The sequence below is a fragment of the Berkeleyomyces rouxiae genome (genome assembly GCF_048999995.1).
Source record: "Berkeleyomyces rouxiae strain 22BRR77 chromosome Unknown BrBRR77_ptg000003l, whole genome shotgun sequence".
Taxonomy (NCBI): Eukaryota; Fungi; Ascomycota; class Sordariomycetes; order Microascales; family Ceratocystidaceae; genus Berkeleyomyces; species Berkeleyomyces rouxiae.
In genome coordinates, this window is record NW_027396493.1 from 1,691,815 (window position 1) to 1,713,358 (window position 21,544).

Sequence of the window (21,544 nt, forward strand, 5' to 3'; positions counted from 1 at the left end):
CAGAAAAAGAGAAAAAAGAGAGAAGCTACTCATGGGGATGAGATGGCCATGTAGATCTGGATCTGCATGTAGCACAAAGACAGTTTCGTCTCAATAAACTTTGTCCTTGGCCGATCTAAGCTAGCCCAATACAACATATCAAAAAGTGAGCCACTGTGTGGATAGAAGTTAGGTTACATTATCATCTCTCTAAACCTACGCAGGCTAGCTTCAAATGTGCCTATAGCCCAACTCTCACTGCGGCCATACTATGGGACATGAACCCCGTAGCGAACAACCACGCCTGTCGCTTATTGCCAACAGTTTTAGCCGGTGGGATTGGTATCAACACCGCCCCACTGGCTGTTGATAGCCGGGAGCCGTCATCTTCAAACAGCATATCCGTGTGCCACTGGCTGGTCGTCCTTGGAGTAGACGAGGATGAGATTACGTTGGATGTGGTATTTCGCTCGGGTGAGACCATCATGACGAGACTTGAGATTTTGTGTTGCGGGTCTTGCATCTGGCTTGATAATTCCAATAGCCTTCCTATACTAGGCAATACTATGCCCATCTTGTCGCCATAAGGGTCGACAAAATAACTCGGGTTGTCAATGGTTGCTGGAGCATCAAAGGAGTCGACGATGCGGATCTGGTTGTTGGCAGAAATCTTTCCAATGAGCAGCTTGCCGCCCATGGTGTCCGTGATGAGGATTTCGTCTGGTGTTTGCCCGTGACCTAGCCCATTGTTGTTATGGATATTATCGAGGGCCACGGAGGCCTCAACGCCATCCTGAGGAGCCCCAGAAGCGGGGGTCATGTCAGTAACGGCAACATGGATAGTGTTAGTCCAACGAGCATCCATGTACATGTCCTCGACTAACCGCATAGGCCCTTCTCGGTAGTGGTGGTCGTTTGTAACAAAGAAAGATTTTGGCGAGCTTGCAAAGACATCGTTGGGCGTAGCGATCAGCGGATGCTGGATGGTTCGTATGTGGCGGACCGAAGTTGACCAGAGCTTGTGGTGGAAGAGCTCGACAACTGACTGTGCTTTTTGCAGGTGCTTGGTTGGCTTGCCAGCGGCAAAGTCACTGAGATATCGCATGTGGGGTGCATGGTTGATGGCAAAGATGTATACAGCCTGTGCGTCTTGAGGATCCGTAATGACGTCAATGCCATGGGTTGAGAAGGGGCCGTTGAAATTCTCCATGTCTAGGCGAGTCGAGGTAAAAGTCTATTTCAAACCAGTCAACCACAGTTTCAGAACACAAATAGGGCACAACAACGCACGTTAGGGTTGACTATGTGGATCGAGCCCTGGCTTTCCTGGCCCAGGACGGGATCGTCAAAGATGCCGAGTGGCGGAAACCACGACAGGCGGGTTTGGCGGTTATCTTCACAGGCAGTGAAGATCAACCCGCTCCGTTCGTGGTAGTGGAGATCTTCGCACTGGATGGTGTCGGGAATATACACGAAGCCATCGCCTTTGGACACTAGGGTTGGGCTGATGATCCGCCAGATTCCCGCCACCTGGAACAGACGATCTGCAAATGACTTCACTCGGACGCCCATGATGAGGACGGCAACGGCGCATAAAACAACATAAAAGCTTCTCTTGGAGGTGGCCATGGCTGATTTGGCTGCACCGAGACGTGTGCGTGTGGGAATCGGAAGAAGAGTCAAAGAAAAAAGTCTGGGAGAGGGGAAGGCCGGCCTTTCTGCAGAGCAGCGAGGTCAGCGCTTTACATAGTCAGCGATCCCACCCATCCCACAAGCGAGCCATACTTTGACCACCTGCTTCAGCAATCAGCTGCCTGCCTGCCCGTCCCTCTCTAGTTTGATTGCCTACATTGTTCTTCCAAGACACACCCGCTCGCCCACCCACTCACCCACACACCCACACACCCACACACCCACACACCCACACACCCACACATAGGGATGTGCCAAGCGTCGAGTTTGTCTGATAAGCGTGAAGCGGCCACTGTTGGTTAAGAGCTGATGACGCAGAGGTCAGGTCAACCACTCGTCAGCGGTGAGGAGGTGCGAAAAGAAAAAAAAATATCAACATATTCGGACGAGCTTGGAAAAAAAAAGGAATTATGTGTCGGGAACCATGTGCGATGGCTATGGTGCATATTGTGATACTAGCTGGACAGAAGAGACTCCGCATGACAGTTGCAACAATGTGTAGCTAGGCATGTATACCCTCGCTGCAGGTTACCACCCCGTGTGGTATTTTTGATCTCGCGTTGCAATGCGCTTACTTACATCAAAGAAGCCAGATCACATTCATATCCAAGAGCTGAGATACAATCACACTCTCAGCAGCCGTGACTGCATCCTTTGCTTGCGGCCGTGTTAGGTACAGATCGCAGCGCAAATGAGACATGCAGGTGGTTCTTATATACTGTTATGTGTGTGTATATATGTGGTGGTTGGGTATGTGATTGGCTGAAAATAGGCTAGAACATCATACATTCATCTAGAATCCGTAAACGCCGTTTGTGACCAAGCCACAGTCCGCGGTCCATAAATGGATGGGCAGCAAGACGTAGGTTTGATGCATATGGGGCGGCCACAGTCAAAGGTATCCAAAACACACGAAAACAAAACTAAGGCAAATTTGTGGTGCATGTCAGATACAAACTATTACCCCGTGCTTGCTAGCAACAAAAAAACAGACGACATCTGGGTATACTTTACTGCTACTTCATTCAAGTCGAGTTCAACAGGCGCGCCAGCAGAACATAGAAGAAAACAAAAGTCCCAAAAAGCAAAAGCCGATTGTTTGAAGCCCAACCAGTCCTGGAATCACGTTGCTGAACGACAGCATCAACCACTGCCTGTGCCTGGTTAGCCCTTCCACTTCCATTGCCACTTCCCGTTGCCCCTGTGATACTAAGAGGCGGAGCACAAAATGTAGACGAACCAGAAGGACCAGATGCAGCGTTGCTCGTGGTGGAGTTGCCAGTCAAAGGGTCAATGTTGTTTTCCTCCATCCACTTGAGATTTTCTTTGTGCAGCTCAGGCCACTGCTCACGGAACTTGGCCCCGCCATCGCCGGCCTTGACATTGCCCTTAGCTGCCGCATTAGCCACAGAGCCTCCACCAGTCGAATTCCACCAGCGTGTCCGGTCGGCATATTGCCTTTTCTGGAGATTTGTGCTCGTAACAGATCCCGTAGTATTTTCGTCGCCAGTCATGAACGACAGGAGTCCGATCAGAATGGTAGACACCTCCCAGGCGGGGTTGAAAGACTTTGGGTGGAAGTCGGAGATGGAAAGGCAGAGGCGGGTCGATGTTTGGAAGCGACCGGACGGTGTATGCATGCGGATAGCGGGCGGCGCAAAGGGATAGTTGGGCGGAAATACCAGAGTGCCCCAGTACTGGCCATTGTGGTATGGGGTGTCTTCGGGCCCGGTAATGACGTAATGCCATCTAGGAACAGGGGTAAGTTAGTACGTGCAAATCACGCAGATGTGGATGGCTGGAAGTACAGCTTGAGATCACGTACTCAAGAATATTGGACTCTGAAGGGTGGGCGTCAATGTACGGAGGAGGGTTTGCCTGGATGGACTTGTACTCGCGCGTCAGCTGCAGAATGGTGGTTAGCAAACATGTCAGTTGGTCGGCCGGTTGGAGTTTTCAGGTGACCTACCCGAGTGCGGGCAGCCTTGGTGGTCGCCATGATTGTTGGATGTGATGAGAAGATGGAAGATGCGAGTTTAAATTGACAAGCGTTGTGAAACTTGGGTGGTTGGACTAAATTTGGAGCGCGAACACGAGAAAGCGGACGCAATGCTGGAGGTCTCGGAAGCAAGTCAAAAAGAGATGGAAATTCGACAGGTGAAGAGCTTGCTATCAGAAAGCTAGAATATATCGCGCGTGGTTTTAATAAAAGCAAACAATAAAGATCGCCAACGAGTCGGATTCTTTTTTCGATGCGGTGGATAAAGAGAAGGAAGACGTGGGCGGGATCTCCAAGAGCCGGAAAGAAGTACTGAACGGATGATTTGAAAGCGTTTCGTGTTTCAGATTCGCAGAGAGGCTGAAATTAGATAAGGAGAACAATGAGAAACAACAAACAAAGCTGAGCTAAAAAAAAAAAAAAAAAAAAGAGGCCCGGATGATCCCAGACTCAAAAGAATGAGGTCAATAAGATGGCGATGGTGATGAAGATGCGGAAAAAAAATAAGCGCGCAGCCTGAAGGGGATGGACGAGTTCTTATTTGCCGGTGATGATAAAAAGATGGATTGGAGGAGAAGGGAGCCATCGCATCGGCCGGGCCAGCTGCAACGCTTAATAAGAGGCCGTCAGGTTTTGTGGAGCCCAAGTCCATTAAATCATAACCCCACTTCTTTTTTCGCCTCTTGCCTTGCTTAGCTCAGCTTCTCCTAAGACATCATCACGGCCTAAAACAAACTCATTGACCTCATGGTTTTCTGCGCTTGACGTTATTTTTGTTGGACCCGGCAATATGACCTCATCCAACCCAGTATGCGACCACACAACCATAACTCACAGAAGCTGCCTGAATCGGCGAGTTGCTAACCTGGCCACTTTGGTCGCTGCTCTTTGCTCTTAGACCCCCGCCGCAGTCCAAAAGCTGCAGGCTGACCCCAGCCAGCTTGCGCAGGGGCTGCATAGTGATGCCGACTTCCAGAAGCTGGATGCAAAGCTGCGCAAGAAGAGGCTTGAACGACTTGTAGGACAACGATGAAGCCCTGCCTGCGCGTCCTTCTCGAGCTCACACATGCCGTCCATCTAGTTTCTTGACCAGCACTCGAAGCCCCTAACTGTCAATCGCGTGCGCATCCACGGCGCAACAAATGTCCGCCACGGCTTTCTGAATCCCATCATCGCCCCCCTAGTCCACGACAATGACGCAACAACTGTCGGCGATGTGCTTCTGAAGCTGCGCGATGCGTCACACAAACTCGACTCCTTCGAGCTCTTCCATCCCAACCCGCAGGTCTGGCTTTCCAACGTTGATGCCACCGACCCCGACTCTACCGTCACCGATACCGATATTGACATCCGTGTCCGTGAGCTAGGCCGCTTTCTGCTCAAGGGTGGCACTGACTTTGGCAACGGCGAGGGCGAGGGCTACGCCTCGCTGCTCTGGCGAAATGTTTTTGGTGGTGCTGAGATGCTCACCTTCAACGCCAGCCGTGGCACGCGCACACGCTCAGCCTACAATGCCTCGCTCAGCATGCCCCTCTTCAGCAACCCAGACTTCCGTCTAGCCTTCGAGGGGCTATCATCTGTGACCGAAAAGTCATGGGCCTCACACGAAGAGAACTTGAACGGCGGCACTGCGAGACTCTCGTGGCTTTCTGACAAGAGAGACATGCATTCAGTCGAATATACCAGCATGTGGCGCCAAATTACTGGTCTAGGTCCCCGTGCATCGCCCACAGTCCGCCATGACTCGGGCGATTCGCTGAAAACCGCCATCAAGCATACCTTCTCCCGCGAACGTCGCGATAATCCCAACCTACCACAGTCTGGCTACCACGTACGCTCTGCTGTTGAGCTGGCTGGTCTTGGGCCAATGGGTGGGGACGTTTCCTTTGCCAAAACCGAGCTCAACGCTGGCGGCGCTCTGCCAATTCCCATTCCCGGTATCAAGGGCCGCAGTGGTGTCTCTATTGGCGCCGGCCTGCGTCTAGGTATGCTTTGCCCACTGGCCCAAAACCTTGTTGGCACCATGAAACCTAGCCGCATTAACGATCGCTTCCAGCTCGGCGGTCCCACCGACGTTCGTGGATTCCGTCTTGGCGGCCTTGGCCCCCGTGACTTGGGCGATGCATTGGGCGGCGATATTGCTGTAGCTGGAAGCGTCAATTTGCTCGTGCCGTTCCCAGGAAGAGGTGCCGACTCGGCCCTGAGGCTCCAGGCCTTTGCCAACGCAGGAAGACTAGTGGCTCTCTCAGGCCACAGGAGTGGAGAGAAGCAGTCACACAAATTTGACCTCTTCCAAAGCCTCCAAAATTCTTTTGGTGAGCTGGCAACCGGTCCTCCGAGCATCGCCGCCGGGGTGGGAATTGTGTATGCTCATCCGGTGGCTCGGTTTGAGTTGAACTTTGGTCTCCCTATCGCTCTGCGTCGTGGCGAAGACGCTGCTAAGGGATTCCAAGTTGGCGTGGGTATCAACTTTATGTAGTCAAGGTTTCATGGTATACAAACACAACTAGCTAGATCATAGAAAACTAGTGGTTGCAACAGCTGATAAACGAATGATGCCTTTTTTTTCAATGGTTAGTACTGGCTTCATTCCATTTCATTTCATCTATTTTACATCATTCGGAGTGTTCGTCAAACACTCATAAGATGACCAGGCAGGTCCTGGCAACCTGGCAGCGGCATAACCGGCTGCCAGGATCCTCCGATTCGGACTGCCTTGGTGACCGTAGTCTCCCAGCTCCGAAGAAACTGTAGACGCCGACTCGGGATCTCCCTGTGGTTAGTACTGATTGAGCTGTCTGTTCGATAACTATGTAAAAATAAGAAAAAAGATTTTTGTTGTTGTTTATTTTTACGCCGTGTGCCAGGGCTCACTGGTCGAATGGGCGTCACTGTCAAAATCAGGGGCACAATATCCTGACTAAGCACTACAGGAAAAACCCTTCCGCCTAATAACCCACACAAGAGAGGGATAAGAGCGGAAGACGGTGTAAATCTTAAATCTGTACATACTTGCAATACATATACGATTCACACAGTCACAGGCGGCTATTCCACCTGTGAAAAGAGTATAATCATGAAAAGAGCAGGTTTACACCTGAACGAAGAGAAAAAACAACTGGAACACGGAGGCTCGCAGCCTCCAGAGCGACCCTAAAGTCACCCCGATGGTCCCAGGAAAAACACAAAACAGAAATCAAAACGAGACAACAAGAAAAAAGAAAAAAGAAAACAAAACTCGGCAAATTTTCCTCTTTAGGCCGTAGCCATGCCCCTCCATTTCAACAAACACCCGGGACCGATGGTGTAGTTGGTTATCACGTTTGTCTAACACTCATCTTCGAATGGATGGACACAAAAGGTCGGCGGTTCAAGTCCGCCTCGGTTCAATCTTTTGCTGCTCTCGTGCGAGAGCATTCGGTCAACGGCAACCAAGATGTTTCTTTCTGTCGCAGCACATCTGGACCTGCCCACGTAACCCTCAACGGATGGCTAAGGGCTTCTTCCAGAAGCTCATAACCACCTTCTCACATATTTCCTTTGTCTGCGGCGCCATCTTTCGAAGATATGGTTTTTTTTTCGTTTTTTGTTTTAACATTGTCAACAACTGGTGTGTGAGGAACGGCATGATGCTCGACCTTGCCAAGTCGGAACTCCTCCACGTGACGCGCAAGCGCCACGGCCAAAACCCGGGTCTTCTACTCCCCGATAGCGGCTCACTAGATGCCATAGACCCCAAGGATACCCTACGATGGCTCGGCGTGCGTTGGTCACGCAACCTGTCCTTCGTGCCGCACATCCGCGACGTCGCCCAGAGGACGGCACCCACCATACGCGGCATTCAGATTCTGTCTGGTTGCTGGAAGGGGGCCCCGGTGAAAGGCGCCCTCACGGCAGTCCGCTCTTGTGTGGTGAACAAGCTCGCCTACGCCGCCGCCGTCTGGTGGAACCACGGAGCCGGGACAACTAGCCAACCCCGTGGGCTGAAGCAGGCCGTGGCACTCCTGGATCGCACAGTCCGCCGAGGTCTGCGTGCGGCACTCCCGCTATATTGCACAACCCCATGCGCTATATACAACCTAGCGTCCGGTTTCCCGCCAATGAGTTTTGTCCTAGACAGCCGCCTTGGTTCGGCCGGACTTAGGGCCACTCTCGCGCAGCCAAACCACCCGCTCGGAACGACAGCCACAAACTGGGGTAGAATAGGGAGGCTCAAGATGCTGCTCCCGCACAGCCTGGCCACAAACTACCCGGCCCCCTTCACGGGCGCGCCTGCATCATCTCGCCCCCATTTACAGGGTGACAAGAAGGCTGCAGCTGCGGCGCACCTAGCCTTGGTACGCTCCTCTTCCCCCTCGGACCTCTGGATATACACAGACGGATCCAAGCTGGGAGAGGGCCGGGTCGGCGCTGGGTGGGCGATCATTCGGGACGAGACAGTCCTGGACACGGGCAACTGCCCGATTCCTTTCCACGCCGAGGTTCATGACGCCGAGGTGATGGCCATTGCCAGAGCCCTGGAAAAAGTAGACTCGTGGGTGAAACCACAGTGCCGCAAGGTCTGGGTCTGCTCCGACAACCTCGCCGCGGTGTACCGCCTCACGACATGGGGCGCGAAGCCCGGAACCTCCGAAGAGCTTTTCCGGAGGGCCCAAACGATTTGCGCCGACTGGATTGGCCAAAGCCCTGACCACCCAGGTCCTAGACCGTGGCCAGATGGTGCCCCCGCTGTGGAAGTGATTTGGGTCCCGGGACACTCCGACGTCTGGGGCAACGAGCTCGCGGACCGACAAGCCAAGATGGGCGCCGAGAGGGCCTACACGCCCGTAGGAATGTCCCTTTCCTGGGCCCGCAGCCATTTCCGCGCCCGCGTCACCACCGAGTTTCGCACCTGGTGGTCGAATGAAGGTTGTGCCAACAGACCTCACCTGAGCCGACCTCTCGAGGCTCCTAAGAAGGCCTGGAAAAACCTTCTTGACGACACTGAGCGCAAGCTCGCCCGCGCTGTCCTGACAGCACTTTCTGGTCACGGAGACTACGCGGACTACCACCGCCGTTTCAATCACTTGAACGCAGTGCTAACCTGCCCCCTCTGCGACGCTGAGACCACCCCGGAGCACATCTGGACCTGCCCCCGCAACCCTCAACGGATGGCTAAGGGCTTCTTCCAGAAGCTCATAGCCACCAAGAGTGGAGCCATCTGGCTGGCATCTAAAGCGGCCAAGAGTCCTCCGGTGCTTCTAGCACACCGCCGTGCGGTAACGGGAACGGACCCGCAGGAAGGGGACTCCCCAGTTCGCCCTCCGCCCGACCCTCCACCGCCTGGTCCGACCCTGCCCGGGGCAGCTTAGCATCTGGGGCCCAATCTTTTTTCGCGCAACCGCGCTGCCAACCCTCTGGTGTGAATACGCCGCCAACCCCCCTTTTTTCTTATTTTGCACAAATATTTTTGTCACTACATTGGCGGTGAGGCCAGGACTCTGGGGGGGGGGGCGCCAAAATTTTCCCCGATTTTCAGAGGGCACCTTCGACATTTTGACCAAGCAATCAGCTACCATTATTGCAAACTACTTTACTTTATTTTCGCCCCCGACAGGCCCTGTCATCCCTAAGATGATCGCGTCCGTCCACGCACCCGCGCCCGCCGCGCCTCCGTCATTGACGTACGCGCAGGCCACCTCGCCCGCCAGCGACCCCTCCCCCGTGCCCACCACTGTCCCCTCCTCCGTGTCGTTCTCGCCGAACCTCGCCGGCCAGGCCCCTCAGGGGCTCCCCTCCTCCGTCGCGCGCGTCGCGACAGGCGCAAAACGCGCCAGGAGCGAAGACGCGCCCCTCCCCCAAGAGGCTCACTACGCTCCCATCTCGCTCCCGGTCGGTCGCTTCCAGGCCCTGGCCGACAAGATCCGCACCAAGCAGGATGCGGAAGCGGCCGCGAGAGATCGCTTGGCCAGCATCTTCTTGACAATGGCCGACAACTGCCTGGCCTCCATGGCCCCCCCACGCGGAGGCCTTCGCGTCTACCCGCCAGATCGTTAACGACCTGGCCTCAATCTTGGAGAACGGCCTGGTGGCCGCGATGACAGGTTCACCCCACGCGCCCCCCACGGGCGCTGCCACAAACACCTCTCTCCCCCCGGCCGCACAGCCCGTGCCACCCGCCCCTAACACGGCCCCGGCCCCGGCTCCATCAAAGGCCCAGCCTGCATACCACCCCTCTGCTGCCGCTCCTGCAGTGCCCACCGAGTCCTCGGACAAGGAATCCTGGAGCACAGTCGCCCGCAAGGGCAAAAAAAACATCCAAGGCCACCCAACCCGCCGCCCCCTTGACCGGGGCCCCAAAGGCCAAACAGGGCAATCAATACCAGCTCAGCCCCCAAGGCCGCCCCCACCGACAACCGCCTTTTCGTGGTTGTGCCAACCGACTCTCCCCTCCGGAAGCTTTCGCCGGCCTACATCGTAACGAAGGCCAACGCGGGCATCCCCCGCGGTGAGGGCGCAGGCACCGCCACTGCCACCAAGACGGGCTTCGCCTTGACAGCCGTCTGCGACGTCGGCAAATTCCTCAGCCACGCTGAGCGCATCCGCGCCAACCTGACTGCGGAGAAGGTCCACAAGAGGGACGCTTGGTCCAAGTACATCGTACACGGACTGCCCACCTCGATCACGGTCGAGGACCCCAAGACCCCTGGCGCCGTGATGCTCCACCGGGTCACCCTAGACGATGTCCGTCAGGATATCGAACAGGCCTTTGGGGTCGTCTCCGCCAGCGCCACGCTGTCAAAGTACGTTGGCAAGGCGGGCGTGCCCACCTTCCGCGCCCACATCGCCTTCCACGAAGGCCTTGTGTCCCCGTCCGCGGTTCCCCGTCGCGTAGCGACACTTGGAGAGCTGCACATGGTCTCCGCAGACAACACCCTGGAGCGCTTCCCGTTCTGCACACGCTGCCGGGTCCACCACTTTGACCGCAAATGCCCGGCCGATACCGAGACGCAGTCGTCTACCCCGGCAGCCGCCGCCCAGGGAGACAAGGCCCCGTCCCCAGTGCCCTCCCAGGAGCCTTCCACGGCCGTCACCTCCGCCCCCCCGGCCCGGCCGTCGTCACAGACGAAGAGCCCTTCAAGCTCCCAGGCTTCCCCCTCCCCTGCCTCCTCGGCGCCCAGCCAGCCATCGACCGCCCCATCACAGGCCGCCCAGCTGCAACCCTCCCCCCTGCCCACCTCCAGCGAGTCCCCTGAAACACAGGATTCAATGCAGGTAGACGACAATGACGAGGAACTTCTGTAAATGTTAGGACACCCTAACGACACAGTATTGCAAATGATTTCTGCGAATGTGCAAAGGTCCTGGACCTGTGCACAGTCGTTGCTACACAAGGCGCATGAAGACCAGGTGGATGTGGTCTGCCTCCAAGAAGCCCCGTCTAGCGCAGACCCGGGGAACAGAACGTTCCCTAGGCACCCCTCCTATCAGGTAATAGTCCCGGAGGGTAACTGGCGCTCGAATCCCCGAGTCGCCACATACATTTCGACAAAAAGACACGGGCTTCGCTTCCAAAAGGCCTACATGAGGGAGGAACACCAGGATGTCATCATTGTGGAGGTCCTAATCGGGGGGCACACATACAGCATCGTAAACCTTTACAATGCCGGGACAGGGGAGGCTAGGACAGGGGAGGCGCTTCGTCTTCTGACCAGCATGCAGCCAGGGCCGCGGTCTGTGGTAGTGGGCGACTTCAACCTCCACCACAGTGCCTGGAACCCCCGATGCGCCACGGACGACAACGACGCCGAGCTCCTACTGGCCTGGATGGAAGAGCGAGCCCTTCTGCTGGGCAACGCGGATGGGGAGCCAACCCACGAGTCAGGGAGTGTCATAGACCTTACCATAATGTCGTCGCCTCTTTTTGTCACCGGGGCGAGCGTGGAGCTACGGGACGATCTGACATGCGGAAGTGACCATTTCCCGCTCTTGGTGTCCATCCCGCTGCCAGGGCACACAGTGGTCCCGAGCCTCGCAGGGCGCTTCCTCATGGATAAGCTTGACAAAAAGAAGTTCGACGCGGCATGCAAGGCCGGCGCCGCTCGCCTGGACGACCTTGTGAGAGAGTACCGGAGGTCAGACGGCCAGATCCCGGAAAAAAAGCACATTGACGACTTCGCGAGGCTGCTACAGGATGTGATCCTGGACGCCCTGGTCGCATCAACGCCCAGGTCTCTGGGCAAGGCCAAGAGCTTCCCATGGTGGAACAAGGAGTGCAGCGTCGCGCGTGCGGAGCAAAGCGCAGCGCGGAACAGGGTGGAAAAGGCAACGACACAGGCCGCAGCACAAGAGGCCAGGACCGACCGCCGCGAAGCCAAGAAGCGCCTCAGGCGCGCACTCAGGAGCGCGGCTCGGGCTTTCTACGCCGACCTGCTGGCGAAGGTCACTGATACCCGAGACCTCTTCCGTATCGTGAAATGGAGGACGAAAGCTCCGCACCGCCACTCTCCAGCACTATCGCCGGCGGACGGAGCGGAGGCCACGGTACAAGACACCACGGAAAAGATCGCTCTCCTTCGCAGCGTGCACATGCCTTCCGTCCGGCCAGGGGACATCGAATCCCCCGCCCTGCAGGTGGAACCGAGGACCCGGGGCTCCAGGACGGAAGCCCCGCCGACATGCGCCCGAATCACCAGAGACGAGATGGAAGCTGCTCTTTGGAGGCCGCGCAACACTGCCCCCGGCCCGGACGGCCTCTCGAACAACGTCCTGAAACTGGCCTAGCCCTCCCTCAAGCGGCAGGTCACCCATTTGTTCAACGCAAGCTTCTTCTGGGGCCACCACCCTGCCTCCTTCAAAGAGGCCAAGGTGATCGCCCTGCCAAAGCCCAACAAGAAGGATCGCTCGTCGCCACGGGCCTACCGGCTGATTTCACTGCTCCCGACCCTGGCCAAGTGCCTGGAAAGGATCGTCGCCCGCCGTCTCTCGTGCTGGGCGCTGGAGGCAGGTCACATCCAAGACAACTACGCCGGTGCGGTTCCGGGGCGCAGCGCCGAGGATATGTGCCTACGCCTGGCGCACTCTCTCGAGTGCACAGCCGACCTCAGAGGTGAGTCTTCGGTCCTCACCTTTGATATCAGGGGGGCCTTCGACGCCGTGCATCCGAACCGCATGGTCAAACGACCGGCGGACCTGGGGTGCCCGGCTGGAACATGTCGATGGGTGTCGTTCCTGGCGGGCAGGTGGGCTTCCCTAACCTTAGACGGCGTCTCCGACGCTCTCCAGCCAACAGGTGGCAGCCTCCCACAGGGCTCGCCCATCTCCCCAATCTTGTTCATGCTGTTCATGTCGCCGCTGTTCAAGATGCCACTCCCCTGCGCTCTCCGTGGGTACGCTGACGACGGTTGCCTAGTCAACTCAGACTCGTCCCTCGAAGGCAACTGCTCGGTTCTCTCCCGCTCTCTGGAGCTCGTTGACAGCTGGTGCACGGACAACGGCATGGCGCTCGACCTGACGAAGTCCGAACTTCTGCACGTGACGCGCAAGCGTCATGGACAAAACCCAAGCCTGCGACTCCCCGACGGCTCTACGCTGGAGGCGGTCAGCCCTCGCGAGACCCTGCGCTGGCTTGACGTGCGCTGGTCACGAAACCTCTCCTTCGTGCCACACATCCGAGACGTGGCACAGAGGACGGCACCGGCCATTCGCGGCATCCAGATTCTGTCCGGGTGCTGGAAAGGCGCCCCGATCAAGGGCGCCCTCACGGCGGTCCGCGCATGCGTAGTTGCTAAGCTGTCTTACGCTGCGGCCACATGGTGGCGCCCAACCCTGCCCAACGCTCCGCTGAGCCGCGGGTTACTGGGGGCCTCAAGGCTCCTCGACCGCACCGTCCGCAGAGGCCTCCGCGCCACCCTGCCGCTATATTGCACCACACCCTGTGCAATATACAACCTCGCATCGGGCTTCCCTCCCATGCGCTATGCGCTGGACAACCTCCTTGGGTCGGCTGCTCTCAGAGTCGCGCTGGCCACGCCAAACCACCCCCTAGACTCCATAAGGCCTATGTGGGGCATACTGGGTGAGCTCAGGAGTATGCTCCCATACGAGCTGTCCACGAGCTTCCCGCCGCCGTGCAAGGGCAAGCTACCTTCGACCCGGGCCCCGATCCGGGGTGACAAAGAGGCTGCCGCTGCAGCACACCTCGCTCTGGTCTGCACCTCCCCCCCCCTCAGACCTGTGGCTATACACAGACGGCTCGAAGCTGAGTCCGAACAGGGTTGGCGCCGGCTGGGTAATTATCCAGGGGGGACAGGTCCTGCTCTCGGGAAACCGCCCGGTCCCTTTCCGCGCCGAGGTGCACGACGCCGAAGTGCTGGCCATTGCCGAGGCCATAACCGCCGTCGACCTGCGGGACAAACCGCGGTGCCGCAAAGTCTGGATCTGTTCAGACAACATGGCAGCGGTGAGTAGACTCACGTCCCGGGACGTCAAGCCCGGAACCTCCGAGGAACACCTTCGGAGAGCCCAAACAATTTGCGCGGACTGGTTACGTCCCGACGCCAACCATCCGCGGCCAAGACCGTGGCCAGATGGAGCCATTAAGGTGGAAGCGATCTGGGTTCCAGGCCACTCCGATGTCGTGGGCAACGAGCTCGCCGACAGACAAGCCAGGTGGGGTGCAGACATAATCACCACAAGGACTGGCATGTCACTCTCCTGGGCACGCAGTGAATTCCGCGCCCGGGTCACTACCGCATTTCGCGCCTGGTGGGAGGCAGAGGGTCGCAACTCCAGACCTCACCTGCGCCGCCCGGTGCAGGCCCCGAAGAAGGCTTGGACAAGTCTCCTTGACGAGACCGATCGCAACCTCGCCCGCGCGGTGTTGACAGCTTTGTCAGGACACGGCGACTTTGCGGCCTATCACCGCCGTTTCGAGCACGAGGACGCCGTGCTCTCCTGTCCCCTCTGCGGAGCCGACACGAGCCCGGAGCACATCTGGGTTTGCCACCACAACCCACAGCGGGTGTCCAGCAGCTTCTTTCAGAAGTTGATCGGTACCAAGCGCGGAGCCTGCTGGCTGGCCGCCAAAGCAGCCAAAGCCCCCACGGCCCTGCTGGCTCACCGCCGCATGAGGCCGGACACGCAGGCGCAAGACGCAGCCCCTCCCGCGCTCCCTCTGCCACCTGGAGACAGCGTACCCTCGGGGTCTCCCCCTTAGCGCGTTTGCGCTGCCATCACCTCCTTTTTCCTACTTGTTTCTCTCTTTGTTTGTACTTCCCTTTGTTATTTCCTTTGTATTTGTTTTTATGTTTAGTCTGCATTAGCGGCGAGGCCAGGACTCTAGGCCAGGTTTAGGGCCATACAAGCAAAGGACAGCCTCTGGGCTGGGCGGGTGGACACACTTTAGTCATTACACTTTGTGCGAGGGGTTTCTGTATGCATGGTTTGGATTTTGGTTTTTGCTTCTGTTATGTATTTTTCCTGGTACTAGAAACAGTCCCCTGTCGTATGTCGAGAATCCCTCGCGAGTAGACAGGTAAATAAAGACTTTCATCATCATGTTTCTTTCTGTTTTTTTGCTTCGCAAAGAGAATCATGTGTGTGTATTGTTGTTGAGATGTAAAATCTTAGCAAAAAAAGCCTCTAATGTCCCATCCAGAGCCGTGGCCGGCAGGGCCTCCTGTTCCGAGTCTACTACGCAATTATCTAGGCCATCAGGCAAGCTTCTATGCTTCTGAAGTCGACGACGACAAGAGCTCTTCTTCCTCTTCCTCGTCATCCACGTCTTGGTCAGCGAGCAGTTCCTGCTCCTGCATTTCACGCCATGTGCTCCAGCTCAGCATGCCAAAGGCAATGATGATCAAGAAGCCGCCAAAAATGGACGACGAGCCGAGCGGGATGCCCGTCAACATCCAATCGACTATAGCGACGATGAAAATGGTCAACAGCGAAGCAACGCTGCTGAGCACAGGGCTGGTTAGGCTGATGAGCACGAGAAAAGATCCGGAGAATATAGCATTGGAGGCCACCGATGCCATGACACACAGGCCGGTGTAGCCCGTCGGAAACTCAAACGTCTCAATTCCAGTCATGTGCAAAATGGGCAGGGGGAACCAAAGAACAAGCATAGTGAATAGACCAATACAGGAGCCAACAGTGTTAGCAAAGATGACGCCGCGGCCGGGGCTGACTCCTTCAGGCGGGCACGCAAGGCGCTTGTACAGCACCTCGTACAAACCATACAGCACCGAACCACCACCAATCAAGACGTTTCCCAGGAAACGGTTTGAGTGGCCCTCGGCATCGGCGCCGTTCGAGCCGCCGCCGTAGGCGACGATAAGCACACCACCAATGGCAATCAGCACAGCGACAGACTTGTCGAGACGCAGTTTTTCCTTGAGCAATGGCACAGAGAAGGCATAGGCAAAGAATGCAGAGCAGTTGTAGATGGCGGTCAGATCGGCAGGGGTCGTCATGTTGACAGCGATGTACCATGTTAGCCCGGCGACGGTCAGGGCCACGGTGATGACGGACGTGGTACGTACAAGATACGTCCAGCCACGGGTACGGCGGTGCGGCTTAGAAATGTCAAGGTCCTGCAACTCAACCATTGCGAGTGTCGAGCGCAGGAGTTGCTCGTGGCGGCGCCAGACCACGGGCCATGGCACATCAGGCTTGCGCAGGCGAATGATGAGCAGCTGGAAGGGCCACAACAGCGACCACGAGCTGTGTGTAAAGTACATCATGCAGTAGGCCTTGTTCCAGCCCAGCTCCTGCTGGATATATGCCGATAGCTCGGTCTGCACTGTGAACGAGACAAGACTGAGGGCGAGGAAGAAGGAAGCGTAGATGTATTTTGTCCGGGCCGATTCGCGGCGGGCCGACGAGGCGAGGGCGGGGCTGCGGCTGCGCATGGAACTGTGGCGCGTGCCAAAGTGCGGCCGGGACGTGGAGCCGCGGACATGATGGGATGCGGAGGGCAGGTGGCGGTCGGGGTGGAGATGGTCGCTATGATCGGAGCCGTCTGACGGGGTCTTGTAGAGGAGTGGCGCAGCCGAGTGCTCGCGCTGGAGGCTGCCAGCGGCCATTCTAGAATAGTCGTGCGAAAGAAAAGAGAGAAAGAAAAAAAGGGCTGTGCGTCCAAGGAGAGCCAATGACAAAGGCAGGCTCGTGAGGAAAGTCTAACAAAAATGGCAAGATTGTGTGGGCTTGACTATCGAGTCGTTTTCCACTTTACACATGTGCAAGATTGGCGTTGACGTCACTGGGGCGGAAGGGATTGGTGGGAAACGGGCTTAATGAGGGTGATATTGTTATCCAAGCCATCTAGACGAGCTGGGAGAGAAGGCAGAATCAGAGGAAAATACAATGAGCGCGCGAGTTTGTAGGCGGTCCGTAAAAAAAAACAGACGATCAGCGCTACAGATGACGATGGAAACGTCCGTCGACTTGCTAATTGAAGCTTGCTAGAGAAAAGAAAAAAGAAAACAAGACTTGGTCGTGGTGGACGTGGACATGGACATGGTGAAACGAAGGCGGATCATTCAGCCACACTTGCACTAGCAATTGGCGGTGCAATTCTGGGGGGTGGCTGTTAGTGGCAATTGGACAACACGGATCCCAAAATAGGTCAAGTGACGTGGTACTAGTAGTTGTACGGTTAGTTAACTAGTGAGTTATCTGTGACTAACTACAAGTTATCATGGTTAGTTGCAGCCCCAGAGTTGCCAGCAAAGATTTCTGTTGGTATTGACGAGAGCGGCACGTTGGAACACACCCATTGCCCTATAGTATGTACAGGTGACTAACTAACTGGCTACAGTACTCATAATTGCATTTGTCTCAAGCGCCCGTCCCACTAGTTGCTGCCAAACACGGCCTCCTTGGTGTCGTACTGGTACACCAGATTCTTGTGCCAGTAAGGGGTACCTTCTGCCCTCGTCAGCTGCCACGCCTTCTCCGCAGCCTCAACCACATTCTCAGGCAGAGGGCCCTTTTCGAGGTTGGTGATGTTCTGGTCAATCTGCTCCTTGCTTGAGGCGCCAATGATAATGCCGTCATTACCATTGGTGATCTTGAGCGCCGAATGGTGCATGACCCAGCGCAGAGCGACTTCAATAACCGACATATTGTGCTTGCTCGCAGCGTCCTCGATCAGCTTGAGCGCCTGGAAGGTGCTGTCTTTCAGGTAGCGGTCGCGGTAGATGGCAAAGGTAAGACTGGACTTGGAGAAGCGGCCCTCGTCGGGAGTGACATCCGCCGACTTGACTTTGCCGGAGAACAGTCCACCAGCAAGCGGGTTGTAAACCACAATATCAAGGCCATAACAACGCAGCGCTGGTACCAGCTCAGGCTCAATAGCACGGCTAGTCATGTTGTACAGAGCCTGGTAGATGGTAGGCTGGACCCAATTGTTGTGCTTGCAAGTCATGACAATCTCAGCCACCTCAAAGGCAGTGAAATTGCTAATGCCAAAGCGCACAAACTTTCCAGCCTTGTGCAGCTTATCGATGGCCCCAAGGGTCTCAGCAAAGGGCACGCCACGGTCCTACGGCAATGGTTAGTTTATAGATGCTACCAGTGATGACACTATCAGAGGGGGTGCATGTGTGTAGCTTACAGCGCCATGGAGGTAGAGAATCTACACATCAAACAGTTAGCAAAGGCTTGTTATCGCAATTATGCAGTGGCGTTTAGTGGTAACATACATCAAGAGTCTCAGTTCCAAGTTCCTTCAGACTCGTCTCGGCAGAAGTCAGAACATTTTCCGTAGTGTTGGTGCCATCTTTCAAAGGGTATATGATTTTGGTGGCAAGAGTAAGACCACGCTCCTTCCAGCCAGCCTCGCGAGTGAAGGCCTCCTGTTGCATACCAACGTACACTCGGGCCGTATCGACCTCGTTGTATCCGCGGGCTTGGAAGGTGTCGAGGCACTTCTTGTACTCTTCAAGGTCGGTGATGCGGCCGCCAGCTTCTTTCAAAGGGCCAAAGGTCATCAGGCCAAGAATGATGCGGGGCTTAGAGTCCTGGGTGGGAGACATGGTGAAGTTGGAAAGGAGGAGCTGTTGTTAGAGATAGTTGTTGGAGATGGCTGGTGAGAGGAGATGCAGAAGTGAGCGATGAGTGATGAGTGGTGGTTTCAATCCAGTGCCAAGACATCGACGGGCCGGCGATATATATTCCAGTGAATCTGGAGTAGCACGCGGATCAAGTTCATCCGCCCGTGGTCTCGCTTCATAATCAAGCCCTCGTTAGTTGGATAGGGGCCGGCGAAGCTACTTCCGCATGAAAGCACCGAACAGATTTAAGATGCAAGCCGGCGACAATCGCCTTTTCAGCACCTTTTGTCATTGAGTGCTGAATCGGCAGCAACGGAGGTATAGTTGCACAAGTGGTTATCTTTGTGGTACTTGCCGTCACGATGGCAATGCACCCTGACGCCCAAGCTTCAAGCTTCAAGCTGCAAACCACCTGAGCCCGCTTTAATCTTGACCCGGCTCTTGATACGCCCGCTCCTGTGCCTGCAATTGTCAAGTGCCGTTCCTCCGGTGTTAATGCATGTCCTGGTACACGGGACAACCCCGCTTCAATAGCCGCCACCCACAAGAAGCAAGAAGGGCCGACTCATCGGGTGAATATCAGGAAGATTCTGCAGCTTGCTGCGTCTATTATTAATCCGCAAGCCGCGATATTGTCAGTCAGGCGTCTAGATTTCTCCATATACGTGTATACAGCTAGATATCCAGAACATGCCCTCTCGCATTAATCACCTTTGATTTGTGCAAACATCTACACGTACTCGCTAGGGATATCCACCCCACATATTTCGGCCCTTGTACATATACTTATCCGCCCTTATCTTAGACTCATGCGCAAGAGCACAAATACAAACAATGTCTAGCAATTCCAGCCCACCGGCGCTTCCCCTCAAAGAATCATGCCATGGCTACAACTACCACATGCCAGCACAATGAAGATTTTTTCACCCATCGTCATTGTCGTTCGTCAGTGGCTCTACACGCCGGCTGCCATGCTGCACCAGCCAGCCCAACTGCAAGTACTGGTACTTGTGGCTACACGCTCGTCACTGTGTCTGACCCCGTACCTGTACTTTCAAATCCACATATTCAGTGCTTCGTCATTCCAACCAGCGTAACCCTAGCGCCATTAATTGAACTCCATTTTCAGCCTCCCCCATGATATTATCTTATCACGAAACATAATTCGTGACCTGTGACATCACACTCTGCGACTTCTTTTGCTGGCCAAAAGCTGTCGAGGACCTGTACATGAGTTGATACTCCTCCATTTCGTGCCATCTGTCAGATTTACAGCCACCGCCACAATCATGGATTTTAACAGCTCTTCGCCGTACCCGGAGGGCGTCATCTCCTTCTTGGACACCGATCTGTACAAGCTGACGATGCAATGTGCCGTCCTAAAGTACTTCAAGGATGTGCCCGTTACCTACTCATTCACAAATCGCACTCCTGAAAAGAAGCTGTCGCGCGAAGCTTATAAATGGCTGGATGAACAAATCAGGAGTGAGTCTTGACCCCTCTATTCCTGGCTGTGGGCTGTTTTACTTACTGCTCCTACAGAACTGGGAAACATTAGCCTCACCAATGAAGAGTACGAGTTCCTCAAGACCCATTGCGACTACCTGACGCCTGAATATCTTGACTTTCTCAAGGAGTTCCGCTTGCGGCCGCGCGATCAGGTCAAAGTGAACTTTGTGCCCGCCGGCTCTGACGATGGCTCTGACGCCGTGATTGGAGATGTTGAAATTGCCATCCGGGGCACGTGGTGTGATACCATTCTGTACGAGATCCCCATATTGGCTCTGACGTCCGAGGTGTACTTCCGCTTCATGGACAAAGACTGGGACTATGAAAACCAGGAGCAGGCCGCCTTCGAAAAGGGCCTGCGTCTTCTGGAAGCCGGCTGCACCACCTCCGAGTTCGGCACCCGCCGTCGCCGCGATTACCACACCCAGGCTCTAGTATTCCGCGGCCTTGTTCGCGCCAGCAAGGAAGCCAAGACAAAGGGCTTCTCGGGCAAGCTGACAGGAACTAGTAATGTGCACCTCGCCATGCGCTTCAACATCCCCCCCATTGGAACCGTGGCGCACGAGTGGTTCATGGGCATCGCTGCTATTCACAACGACTACACCACTTCCACCGAGATGGCCCTGCGCCATTGGGTCGGTGTCTTTGGCGGGCGTCTTGGCATTGCACTGACCGACACTTTTGGCACGCCCGAGTTCCTGCGCGCGTTCAGTCTGCCTGTCAAGAACCCCGATGGTTCGGACAATGAGAAATTCCGCGGCGAGAATGGCAAGATGCAGACGTATGCCGATGTGTTTGCCGGTGTCCGCCAGGACTCGGGCGACCCGGCTACATACGTCAAGGTGCTGTCAGAATACTTCAAGAACTCTGGCATCACAGAGAAGAAGGTCATTGTATTCTCTGACTCACTCAATATTGAGCGCTGCATAGAGTACAAGAAGATCGCGGAGGAGCATGGCTTTGTCCCAACCTTTGGTGTCGGTACATACCTAACTAACGACTTTATCCACCGTTCGACTGGAACCAAGTCGACCCCCATGAATATTGTCATTAAGCTAAGCTCTGCTGCTGGGAAACACGCCGTCAAGATCAGGTCAGTCCCCCTGTGTTCTTTTCCATAACCAATAGAATTGCCACAGCGCTAACAATCAGCACACTTCACAGCGACAACTCGGGTAAGAATACTGGCGACCAGGAAACTGTCCGAAAGGTTAAGGAGGAAATTGGCTACGTCGAGAAGGTGTGGGAGGACGGTGACGAGAGTTCACGTTGGGGCAAAGAAGGCGCAAAGCCGTAGACGAGCTGTATATAGGTGTACGGCTAGCTG

General features: G+C 55.7%; 10 protein-coding genes across 10 annotated transcripts; 6 read left to right on the forward strand and 4 right to left on the reverse strand.

The window, feature by feature from the left end:
- Positions 1-220: 220 nt before the first annotated feature.
- On the reverse strand, positions 221-1,608 carry BROUX77_003650 (uncharacterized protein; the record flags this gene model as incomplete). The annotated part of the gene is made up of 2 exons (XM_073748325.1): positions 221-1,213; positions 1,270-1,608. 2 exons carry the CDS (start codon positions 1,606-1,608, stop codon positions 221-223), a joined length of 1,332 nt encoding a protein of 443 aa, XP_073606075.1.
- Positions 1,609-2,696: 1,088 nt separating this feature from the next.
- Positions 2,697-3,670, reverse strand: BROUX77_003651 (uncharacterized protein; the record flags this gene model as incomplete). Its single annotated transcript, XM_073748326.1, has 3 exons — positions 2,697-3,420; positions 3,497-3,576; positions 3,641-3,670. 3 exons carry the CDS (start codon positions 3,668-3,670, stop codon positions 2,697-2,699), a joined length of 834 nt encoding a protein of 277 aa, XP_073606076.1.
- Positions 3,671-4,460: 790 nt separating this feature from the next.
- BROUX77_003652 (uncharacterized protein) lies at positions 4,461-6,149 on the forward strand (the record flags this gene model as incomplete). Its single annotated transcript, XM_073748327.1, has 3 exons — positions 4,461-4,478; positions 4,569-4,688; positions 4,752-6,149. The coding sequence occupies 3 exons, from the start codon at positions 4,461-4,463 to the stop codon at positions 6,147-6,149; spliced, it is 1,536 nt and encodes a 511-aa protein (XP_073606077.1).
- A 1,147-nt stretch (positions 6,150-7,296) lies between these two features.
- On the forward strand, positions 7,297-9,021 carry BROUX77_003653 (uncharacterized protein; the record flags this gene model as incomplete). The annotated part of the gene is made up of 1 exon (XM_073748328.1): positions 7,297-9,021. The coding sequence occupies one exon, from the start codon at positions 7,297-7,299 to the stop codon at positions 9,019-9,021; it is 1,725 nt and encodes a 574-aa protein (XP_073606078.1).
- A 262-nt stretch (positions 9,022-9,283) lies between these two features.
- BROUX77_003654 (uncharacterized protein) lies at positions 9,284-9,706 on the forward strand (the record flags this gene model as incomplete). Its single annotated transcript, XM_073748329.1, has 1 exon — positions 9,284-9,706. One exon carries the CDS (start codon positions 9,284-9,286, stop codon positions 9,704-9,706), a length of 423 nt encoding a protein of 140 aa, XP_073606079.1.
- A 40-nt stretch (positions 9,707-9,746) lies between these two features.
- On the forward strand, positions 9,747-10,954 carry BROUX77_003655 (uncharacterized protein; the record flags this gene model as incomplete). Its single annotated transcript, XM_073748330.1, has 2 exons — positions 9,747-9,913; positions 10,021-10,954. The coding sequence occupies 2 exons, from the start codon at positions 9,747-9,749 to the stop codon at positions 10,952-10,954; spliced, it is 1,101 nt and encodes a 366-aa protein (XP_073606080.1).
- Positions 10,955-11,365: 411 nt separating this feature from the next.
- Positions 11,366-14,867, forward strand: BROUX77_003656 (uncharacterized protein; the record flags this gene model as incomplete). The annotated part of the gene is made up of 3 exons (XM_073748331.1): positions 11,366-12,247; positions 12,434-13,820; positions 13,882-14,867. The coding sequence occupies 3 exons, from the start codon at positions 11,366-11,368 to the stop codon at positions 14,865-14,867; spliced, it is 3,255 nt and encodes a 1,084-aa protein (XP_073606081.1).
- Positions 14,868-15,375: 508 nt separating this feature from the next.
- Positions 15,376-16,737, reverse strand: BROUX77_003657 (uncharacterized protein; the record flags this gene model as incomplete). The annotated part of the gene is made up of 1 exon (XM_073748332.1): positions 15,376-16,737. One exon carries the CDS (start codon positions 16,735-16,737, stop codon positions 15,376-15,378), a length of 1,362 nt encoding a protein of 453 aa, XP_073606082.1.
- A 770-nt stretch (positions 16,738-17,507) lies between these two features.
- BROUX77_003658 (uncharacterized protein) lies at positions 17,508-18,690 on the reverse strand (the record flags this gene model as incomplete). Its single annotated transcript, XM_073748334.1, has 3 exons — positions 17,508-18,197; positions 18,270-18,290; positions 18,358-18,690. The coding sequence occupies 3 exons, from the start codon at positions 18,688-18,690 to the stop codon at positions 17,508-17,510; spliced, it is 1,044 nt and encodes a 347-aa protein (XP_073606083.1).
- Positions 18,691-19,997: 1,307 nt separating this feature from the next.
- On the forward strand, positions 19,998-21,514 carry BROUX77_003659 (uncharacterized protein; the record flags this gene model as incomplete). Its single annotated transcript, XM_073748335.1, has 3 exons — positions 19,998-20,193; positions 20,251-21,310; positions 21,382-21,514. The coding sequence occupies 3 exons, from the start codon at positions 19,998-20,000 to the stop codon at positions 21,512-21,514; spliced, it is 1,389 nt and encodes a 462-aa protein (XP_073606084.1).
- Positions 21,515-21,544: the final 30 nt, after the last annotated feature.